Raw genomic sequence first — 10,051 nt, 5'->3', positions numbered from 1 at the left:
GATGGTAGATGAAAGGTGTCGTACAACTACGCTTCCTAAAGAAGCACAATATAAATTTGCTTTGTTCATGCAAAATTGTTCAATATGACTAACTAGGAGACAAAATATTCATGGTGATGTTGCTGCAGCAAACTAAAATATGTGGTTGATAAAATGATGCACATTCACCTTTGTTCTTTCCTTTTTGTATCTTTGGATATTGGGATTACAGTTTCTGCAGAATCACAAATTGGCGCCTCATCTCAGATTTTGTAAGGGTGATTGCATCTAAGATTGAGACATCAAACAACCTCAAGACAAGTATCAACTTAGTATGATTTTACTTCTTATACATTTAGCGGTTATTGCTAGCAAAAGTTGTCAAATTATCATATTTCAGTTACTAGGCTAGAAAATTCCCATGCTTCAGTTTAGTCGTATATTTTGTTCACTTTCTTATTTTCAACCTATCAATAATTTGCATATAGTGTCTGATGGTCTTACTTTAAAGTCCTGCGGCGATGTGCACTGATTGGCTTACTTTAAAGTCCCACGGCGACGTGCAGGGCATCATCTGGTATGAAGAGTTTGCGAGGTAAGATTATAGGTGTGCTCGTAAGTACAAAAGCAAGCAAAGAAGCAAGCGAGCATGCACTCTGGTCGGGTGAGTGTAAGACGAGTAGAGAGAAAGGAGGAGTGCGTCCACCGTTGAGACATCGACAGATCAGGTGGAATCCTTTTGTTCCTTCATGTATCTCTTTATTCCCTGCTGGAAACCATCCACATGTTCTCTCAGTCGGTCTCTCAGTCGGGCCAGCTTCGTTGCTACATTAGCTTCCGTCTGTCAAATACGCTACTCTCCATGATATAGCTGGCTACACCCTCGGATCCATTGGCCATTTGCTCAGTTGCAATGCATGCCTTCTATAGCTGGAGATGACTCTCAATAGTTGTTTGATGCAACTCAAAAGGCCATGTGAATATGGTAAGGCGAAAATGTAGGGAGGGGGCATATGCCCCCCTCGAGTCTTGCCCACTTTATTGCATGGAGGGTCTCAATCTTGCACTACAGTGGACGCAGCTGTCCATTGAGGTCGAGATGGACTGCCTTTTTTTCTAGAATGACGAGCCCCAAGCTCATACAGAAGGATGATTACAGTCATACAACCAAACCTCCTGTACCCTAGTTGGCACAGCTCCAATCATCTTCAAGTTCCCGTAATCCTTTGCTTCCTTCACCAGGTTATGCGCTAGCTTATTCCTTTCTCTGCTAGCCCAAATTACTTGACAGAATTTGAAGTGTCTCATGATCATGCGTATGTCACAAATGATTGGTGGCCTGTGGAGAGAGCTCTTTTACTAAGGTACTGCAATCAGATTCAATAATTTGATGCCCATTGAAATTTCACGAATCGCACTTCGCTTCCGCCTCAGTCACATCCATGCACGCACCGGTGCTCTGCCCAAGGGAGACCATAGGGAATCCCGGGTGGTTCCTAGCAACCGCACCGGCAAAGCTTTACCCCGAGCCTGTCTAGAAGGATGTGTCCGTATTCAGCTTGACCGTGGCCTTTTGTTACAAAGCCGTTAAGAGCAACTCCAACGCGTCGACCCAACGGACAGCGATTTTATCTATTTTTTGTCTGTTTAGGTATGCCCGGCGGACACCCACGTCCGCTTTCGCATTTGGGTCGACGCATGCGCCCAACGCTGGCACGACACATTTTGATGGCGTGCGAAAAAAATAACAAACATTTTGTTCCTTCATGTCTCTCTTTATTCCCTGCTGGAAACCATCCACATGTTCTCTAAGTCGGTCAGTCACTCAAGGGCGCACACGGTGAGAGCTCGCCAAAAGAAAGAGGACCGAACTTGCCATTTCAAGCTAGCATAGAAAAAATCTTGGCCTTTTAGTTCTTTCTCTCGCCTTGGTTGATTGTGAATCAGATCAGATCAGATCGGATCGGGTCAATTCGGCACCAACCTTTGTTCAATATCTTCTTTGTTCGATTTGTACCTGCAGGAAGAGTGAGCCATGAACACGCCGCAACTTTCCCTCACATCGGCCACATCGCTGTCCAATCCATCAAGGTTCATACTCCCTCCGTACTGTGGGGGGCAAATGCGCCCCCCCCCCCCCCCCCCTCACTCGATTTTCAGGCTCACTCGTACCAGGGCCCGTACTATAAGTCATTGCCCCCACTCAGCCCAATACATTTGCCCCCATTCCTGTAATTTTCTGGGTGCCCCTATATCCCACTGTAAGGTACACAGAGGGTACGCTCTCGAATCGGGGAAGCTCTATCTACATGGGCTGCGGCCCAGCTGCGCGGGAAGCTCCAACCTCCTTTTTCTGTTCTTTTCTTTCTGTTCTCTGTTTCTATTTTTCTATTTTGCTTATTTTGTTTACTATTATTTATAATTTAAAATATTCTAAATATATATATATATATATTAGAAAAAACAACCTATAAAAAATATGAATTTTTTTGAATAAGTATTAAAAATGTTGAACAAGAATTTTAAAAAATGTTGAACAACTATTTGAAAATGTTGAAAAATTATTAAAAATGTAGAACATGTATTTGAAAAATGTTGAAGAAATATTAAAAAACGTTGAATGAGTATATAAAAATATTGAACAAGTATTTGAAATTGTTGAGTAAGTTTTAAAAATGTTGAACAAGTATTTGAAAAATGTTGAATAAGTATTAAAAAAATTGAACAAGTATTTGAAAATTGTTGAATAAGCGTTCGGACAATGTTGAACGTGTATAAAATATGGATCAATGATTAAAAAAATCATTTTGACATATACGAAAATGTAGAGTGAAAACGAAAACAAACATAAAAAACAAAACAAAACAAAAAATGGAGAAGAAAAAAACAAAAAATGAAAGAAAAAAATAAAGAAAACCCAGTCAAAAAAGAAAACACAGAAGAAAAAAACCGGTGGAAAACAAGAAAAAAAATGAAAAGTCAATGGAAACCCGGCTTGTTTCCTTCAACACCCTTCCTATTTTTTTTAAACAAATTGACTTTATTCAACGGAAATAACAGATACATCGTTTGTGAGGAATGGTACAATCTCAAACATAGGCTCCTCAAACCAATCAATGGTAGAAGAAAATCTAGCCAACCTAGCAAGCTCGTGCGCAACCTTATTGGCTTCCCTATTACAATGTTCAAACCTAGAAGTAGGAAAATCACACGCCAAAAAATAGCAATCATCAAAGATTGCCGCCGTCCGCCGTTATTCATCGTTTCAATAACCTCCAAATTATCAGAATTAATAACTAGGCGATTGCAACCCGCACGTTGCGCTAGTGAAAGACCGAATCTGAGAGCCCAAGCTTCTGCTGTTAGAGCATCGATGCAATGATCAATTTTCCAAGTACCCCCTGCAATAAACTTCCCTTTGTCGTTCCTCAAGACAGCCCCCGCCGTACCTTTAAGAAGATCATGATCAAAAGAAGCGTCAACATTAAGTTTCACAAAACCCACCGGGGGACGAGTCCAATCCCCCTCTTTTCATAGAAGCCCTTGGACTGGAAGCAACAACATAATTAGTTGTAAGAGCTTGTATCCCCATTGAAATCTGTTTTGCATCTTGAATTCTCTCCTTGTGCACTAATTTACGTCTTTCCCACCATAAATACCAAGACGTAATGGCAATCATCTCCCGAGTATTCTGAAACCCCATAATAGATAAATCTTGGTCACGCCATCCAATGCATCCTTCTCTGGTTGTCGTCATCACCCCACCAAAAATGTGACATCTCGTCAGTTATTCCTTTACAAATTTTTTTAGGAATTTTAAAGACCGACATAGCATAAGTTGGGATAGCTTGAACAACAGACTTGAGAAGAACTTCCTTACCTCCAGTGGATAAGAGTTTTTCTTTCCATCCGCTAATTCTCATAACAATGCGATCAATCAGATATTGGAAACAATCAGTCTTATCTAACCCCACATGCGCAGGCAGGCCCAGATACTTATCATTGAGAGCTTCGATCATGATATTGAAAATTGAGCAAATTTGTTCTCTAATGTCCCCACTCATATTTGGGCTAAAAAATATGCTAGATTTTTCAACGCTCACCATTTGTCCAGACGCAGCACAATATAAGTCCAAAATTGATTTAAGTGTCTCCGCATTTTGTTGATTAGCTTTCAACACCCTTCCTATTAGTAGAAATCAGTCCAGCCTAGGGTGAAGCAAATCCTATCCGGAGATTACACCACCATCCATGTAGGGAGGAAACCTCCCTGGGCGTATGCTCCAGCCGTGTAGACACCATCATAAAATGGTCTCTGTCCTCCAGCCTCTACAGAATAGACCAAGTACGGAGTCATCGCGTACATGCATGAGTAACCTGTACAGGAGATAAAATACATTTATTGTTAAAAATCACATCATTTCTCACCCGCAAAAAAAACCACATCATTTCTGGTAAACCACAATGCCCAACATAAGGCAACCGCCCCCACAACTAGATGTGCAAAAATCATTTATCACTACCTGCAACCAATTGCTGAACATGTTACTCGCACTACGTGGGGATATAGATTTGAAGCTACTTGAACTATGGTCCAGACTGCACGAGCAGATTTACACTTACAAAATAAGTGTTTAATGGACTCGTCATGCTTGTAAAAGACACATGTTTTGTTACCTTGCCATCATCGTGCCAGGTTATCTCTAGTTAAGATGACCCCTCTGTTTAGAAACCAGAGGAATAACTTCACTCTTAGAGGAATTTTGAGCTTCCACAATTTCTTGTTATCATCCGGAACATCACTATGAACCAATGCATCATACAAGGATTTGACTAGAAAGCTGCCGTTCTGATGCAAATTCCATCGAAACTTGTCTGGTTTGCGTGACAGCTGAATGGCCTCCAGACGAATGAGTAATTCATTCCATGCTACCAGGCGAGGCCCAAAAAGGTCCCTTTGAAAAGAAATATCAAAGTTTTCTTGTCCCAAAACATGCTTGATTGTGACGAATTTATGTCTGACAATCTTGTATAAGCTAGGAAATTGCACCATAGGTGGAATTGCCCCCCGGCCATCTGTCTTCCTAGAAACGAAACTGAGAACCATCCCTAACCGAGAAAGTGCCAAATTGGAAAAAGAACTCCTTGGCCTTCATCATGCCACTTCAAAAATGTGAATCGCTAGGTTTCCAAAGAACTTGAGAAATGGCTTTGGACATCACGTCCTACGAATGATTTCCTACCACACTCCATCCTCAGTGAGTAGTTTGTATGCCCAATAGTTTTTTTTTCTGCGGGGTAAAAAGCTTGTGTAAATTAAACGTGATCATTGTGCTTCCTGATACAAGCTACTAGGAACACAGGAACGTAATCTACTCCCTACATTCCCTTATACAAGGCCATTTTGTTTGTCGTGTCAAACTTTGACTTACATTTTTGGTCAACAAAGTATGAATTATATGTCACCAAAAATATACCATCGGAAAGGTCTTTAAAATGCACATTCAATGAAATACTTTTTATACCATATAAATCACTTTTTATTGGTAATATTAATGATCAAAGTTAGACAAAAAAAATTGAAGTGGCCTTCTATAAAAAAACGTCATGCTACAAGTAAACTTAAACAAGTCTGATTAGCATCCTAGGCTTCGAGGAATGCTACTCTAATGTAATACTAAATTCCGTAGCAAGAAAAAAAGACGTAAGGATGGTAGGAGAAACATTTTGTTTGGGAGCAAACCGTCAAATGTAATAAAACTAAGCTATGTTGAAGAAACAGGCTTGAGCATGTACTGCTACATCCAGAAGGCTTGGATATTAAAACGATAACTGTAGCTGGGTGACTTGTAGAAGCGATCAGGCCGGTGACCGCTGCAAAATCGCCCGCCGTGCCGCTGACAACATCGCCGCCGGAGATCTCGAAGGAGGCAGCCGTGTGTTACGAGGAAAAGGAGGCGGCGCGTGGTCTGCTCTTTGGTCGTGGCTGCACGGGCGGGTGGTGGGCCGGTCCATTGAAGCAACGCACGGACTACTGGACCTACTAACAAGCCTAGTGCTTAATGCTTAAAAAAAAAATACACTCCCTCCGTTTCTAATTATAAATCATTTTACATATTTTCAATATGAACTACATACAAGTCTTTCTCCAAAAAAATGGACTACATACAGAAGTATATACACTTAATTTAGAATATAGATTCACTCATTTTACTCTGTATGTAATTCATGTTGGAATCTTTAAAAAAAATATTTAAAAACGGAGGGAGTAGACTACTAAGAGCATATACACACGGGCTTGGCAAATTTGACCCCTCAAACGCCCGCGGACAGTGACCATTCACACCTCAAATAATTGATTCCATAATCGGATATCTCAAATTAGAAACTTCAAATCTATACTATTACATGTAATGTGAACCTAATCTTAAGCGCGGTTCGTCCGGCTGGGCTCCTCAGAGTGTTAGTTCGGTAGAGTAGAACATGGGACGCGGCCCGGCTCAAAGGACTGAAGGCGCCGCCGTCTCTCATGCCTTACTCTTTCTCGTCGAAACCCGACACCTTGACGGTACCGATGGACCTGAGATCGATGATGGATCCGTCCAAGGAGACAGGCAGTTGCCCCTCATGTCCAGTGGTGAGGCCACGGAGATCGAGCTGCTGCCACTGCCCATTTGCGGCCGTCGAAGGGCAATGCGGAGCGCGAACTCCTTGTCTGGGATGGAGGAGCTGGATTCCTCCCTGAGGAGTGCCGGCCAGTCGATTGGGTTGGACTTGTTGTCGGATTCGCTGCTGGAGCCAGCCATGGTGGAGGGAATGGGAGGGGAAAGGAGAAGACATGCGGTACAAACGGAGCGGTCGACAGAGTGTGAACTTTGACTAGGGGCCTGGTCCGGGATGGGGTCTTTTGGGGGGAAGTGTGGATGGATGGACCAGATCCAATGTTACCGACGCGTCCGGACCGTTTTATACCCGCCTCGCCGTCTCCTTCCCCGCCGCCTCCACCACCGCCGACCTCAAGCGTACCACCCTTCCTCCCTTTCTTGCTTGCTTGTCTACCTTTTTCTTTTCTCGAGCTGTTCTTGCTTTGTCTATGATCTATGATGATGGATCAATCCCAGCTCCTGGCTGCCTCTAGCATAGAAAATATCTTGGCCTTTTATAGTTCTTGCATCAGATCAAATCAGTTTGTTCATTTCCCTTCATTTTCTGGGTGTGGATTCTTGGGTTCGTGCCTGCAGGAAGAGTGAGCCATGAACACGCCGCAACTTTCCCCGACATCGGCCAGATCGCCGTCCAATCCATCAAGGTATTCATGCACGCTCCTGCCTTGCCTTGCACTGTGCGTATTTCAGAAAACCCCGATCAAGGTTCATACTATTGTGCGCACATCTACTATCATTTCTGATATCATGGCTAATTCTTGCTGGTGCTGGCTTGCGCAGGTCGAGCACAGAGGCCTGTGGTTCCACCTCGCCGACTCCATGGCCGTCCGGGATGCTTTCCAGTTCCACGGGATCAACCAAGCATGGCACCTTCAGCTAGACGCAGCTCTGCTTCCAATGGCAGAGGGGCACAGCTGCCTCACCGCAGTTTCAGACTCTGAGTAGGCAGGCTAATGGGTTGCACCAGTATGCAGTGTGTGTGTGTGTGTGTGTGTGTGTGTGTGTGTGTGTGTAATATTGGGATACATGTGTTGTTCAGAGTCTGGTCTTTCTTTCAGTGAAGTTTAATAAAGAGATTCTCAGCTCAAACATGTATCCCAATATTACAGATTACTTAAATCACTTCTTAAACAACTTACCAACTGGGTGTGTGGGATCATCATGAGTTAACACAGCTCAGAAAGCGTCTGTTAATTTGCACAAGGGACTGTCTGATCTCATGAAACATCAGCAGTTGTTGACACTTGCTTGACAGACAGACACCCACCACCACCATCAGGGAAAAAACAGAACAACTAATGCACCTACAGCTAGTGAGTGACTTGGTGTCATGGAGAGGAGACGACGAGGAGGTCAGCCGACGACGGGGTGCTCCTTGGCATTGACAGTGGCCTTGTCGACATGGCCGTCCTGCTTGGGGATGATGAGCCCGAACCCTCCCTCCTTCCTCTTGTACAGGATGTTCACCTCCCCTGCATTTCGTCCCACAGTTCAGTTCAGTTAACTTCTGTTTAGTCTAGTTCAGTTAACTTGAGTTCAGTCTAGTTCAGATAAGTTAAGTTGAGTTGTGCACATGAAGAACAGTTTTCATGGAGCAAATGCAAGTGCAACTGTGAATGCAATGCTGCAACACTTAGGTAGCTACCTGTCTGCTCGTTCCTGAAGGCGTAGAAGTCGTGGTCGACGTTCTCGAGCTGCTCCAGCGCCTCGTCCACCGTCAGCGGCGCCATCTCAAACACCTTGGTGCGCACAACCTGCAAACCAACAGCATAGTTGATGAGCTCACACATCAGAGGCTGGCACCAATTGTTCAATCAATCTTAGTAGATCTTAACACAGCAGCATAGTATATGAATTCTCTTCTTCATAAAGAGTAAGTGTAAATTCCTGCACTACAAGATCAGATGGTGTATGAATAAAAAGGTGCAGAATTGTCAGCCAAAACAGCTGTAAACAAGTGGCATTTTATTCCCGAATGCAGCATCAAAGAGAGATCGATCAGCTGGTCGGTCAGTGCAGTGGTCACCTTGGTGAGCACGGTCTCCTCGTCCTCGGCGCCGATGACCTCGACGAGCTCGTCCTCCTCCTCCTCCTCCTCTGCCTCGGATTCATCTTCGACACCGGACAGCCCAGAGGACTGCCACTCCTTGGTGCCCTTGAGGTGGCGCACGTCGGTCTCCTTCTCCTTGATCTTGCGCAGCTTGCGCTTGACGACGGCGGCGGCGGCGTCGATGGAGGCGTAGGATGACTCCTCCTCCTCCTCGGCGCGGACGACGCCGTGGCGCCTGGTGAAGAGCGTGACCTCGCAGCGGGAGAGCTTGGGGCCCTTGCTGAGGTCGCCGCCGCGGGCGGAGAGGCGCACGTCCACCTCCCGCACCAGGTGCGCGTGGTTGTGCACCGCCCGCCCCACCTTGTCCTCGATGTGCTCCTTGAGCTTCTCCGTCAGCTGTTAGTTAGCCCAGGGAGCGGGGCGATGGGTCAGGATGGCGCATTATTTGCGCGGACTGCGGGACTGGGGGAAAGAAAGATGTTACCTTGACGTTGCGGCCCTGCATGATGAGGCGCGCCGAGGAGAGCGGCCCGTCCCAGGCCGCGCGCACCGAGACGGAGACGGCGGCGGGGGCGGAGGAGGGGCGGTCGGTGGCGGCGGCCAGCGTGAGGGCGCGGCCGAGGAAGCCGGAGCGGAGGGCGCGGGGGCTGGGAGCGGCGTGGTGGCGGGTGCGAGGGGCGAGGACGGAGGAGGAGGTGGAGGGCCAGGCCGTGGCCGTGGCGGCCGTCGCCGACATGCTCATCTACTGCAGCAACAAGAGGAGAAGAGAAGAGAAGATGGATTGGATTGGATGGGCTGATGATTCTCTGAATCTTGCTCACTTCTTTGTAGGAGTAGAGCAGATGCAGTGCAGGGGAGTGACGCGGATGTGGATTGGTCCAATCCTATCCACTCCACTCTAGATTTTTCACCGGAGCCGCCAGGAAATGCCAAACCACCCTCCCCGTGGCCATGTCGCGTCCAATACGTTTCTTTCTGACAGACAGCAACGAGGCGCTGCATCCAGTCCATATCCTACCCAACCCAACCCCAAGTAGCATCGTCGAGTCTAGCAATTGATTCTTTTTGTATTATTTTTGTTATTCAATTTCCCTTATGTTGGCAAATTTTGAGATTTATTTGAGCTGTCTAGAATTTCTAGACTGAGTTTATTGATTTGCTCTTTATTGAAAATGCTTTGAAAATTATTTCCAGAGAGAAATAATTCAGGAGGTGAAGACCAGGAGTTTTTTTTTTATCCTCCATTAGTTCAAGGCAAACCACTTCATCCATTTTCTTGCTGGCATTTGCAAGGCCATGGGTTCAAACTTGCATGATATCGGTTATTTTACCGCTATGTTGCTTTACTTTTATGCTC

At 45.3% G+C, this 10,051-nt stretch overlaps 2 protein-coding genes across 2 annotated transcripts; one reads left to right on the top strand and one right to left on the bottom strand.

Annotated features, from left to right (window-relative positions):
• The first annotated feature begins 6,817 nt into the window (after nt 1-6,817).
• LOC123121244 (uncharacterized) lies at nt 6,818-8,071 on the top strand. The gene is made up of 4 exons (XM_044541149.1): nt 6,818-6,822; nt 6,898-7,001; nt 7,221-7,288; nt 7,425-8,071. Exons 1-4 carry the CDS (start codon nt 6,818-6,820, stop codon nt 7,587-7,589), a joined length of 342 nt encoding a protein of 113 aa, XP_044397084.1. The 3' UTR covers nt 7,590-8,071.
• Nucleotides 7,693-9,609, bottom strand: LOC123123940 (ribosome-binding factor PSRP1, chloroplastic). Its single transcript, XM_044544594.1, has 4 exons — nt 9,179-9,609; nt 8,671-9,090; nt 8,290-8,398; nt 7,693-8,116 (listed from the first exon to the last, which is right to left on the bottom strand). The coding sequence occupies exons 1-4, from the start codon at nt 9,434-9,436 to the stop codon at nt 7,998-8,000; spliced, it is 906 nt and encodes a 301-aa protein (XP_044400529.1). The 5' UTR covers nt 9,437-9,609; the 3' UTR covers nt 7,693-7,997.
• Nucleotides 9,610-10,051: the final 442 nt, after the last annotated feature.

The sequence above is a fragment of the Triticum aestivum genome, chromosome 5D (genome assembly GCF_018294505.1).
Source record: "Triticum aestivum cultivar Chinese Spring chromosome 5D, IWGSC CS RefSeq v2.1, whole genome shotgun sequence".
Lineage (NCBI taxonomy): Eukaryota > Viridiplantae > Streptophyta > Magnoliopsida > Poales > Poaceae > Triticum > Triticum aestivum.
The sequence above is the reverse complement of the archived record's forward strand: the minus strand, read 5'-3'. Positions and strand labels throughout refer to the sequence as shown.

Coding starts and splice junctions, on each gene's coding strand:
- LOC123121244 (XM_044541149.1), top strand. Junction 7,002..7,220: donor CACCACCGCCGACCTCAAGC/GTACCACCCTTC, acceptor TCGTGCCTGCAG/GAAGAGTGAGCCATGAACAC. Junction 7,289..7,424: donor TCGCCGTCCAATCCATCAAG/GTATTCATGCAC, acceptor TGGCTTGCGCAG/GTCGAGCACAGAGGCCTGTG.
- LOC123123940 (XM_044544594.1), bottom strand. CDS start 9,436: ATGAGCATGTCGGCGACGGCCGCCACGGCCACGGCCTGGCCCTCCACC. Junction 9,091..9,178: donor TGCAGGGCCGCAACGTCAAG/GTAACATCTTTC, acceptor GCTAACTAACAG/CTGACGGAGAAGCTCAAGGA. Junction 8,399..8,670: donor AGGAGACCGTGCTCACCAAG/GTGACCACTGCA, acceptor GTTGGTTTGCAG/GTTGTGCGCACCAAGGTGTT.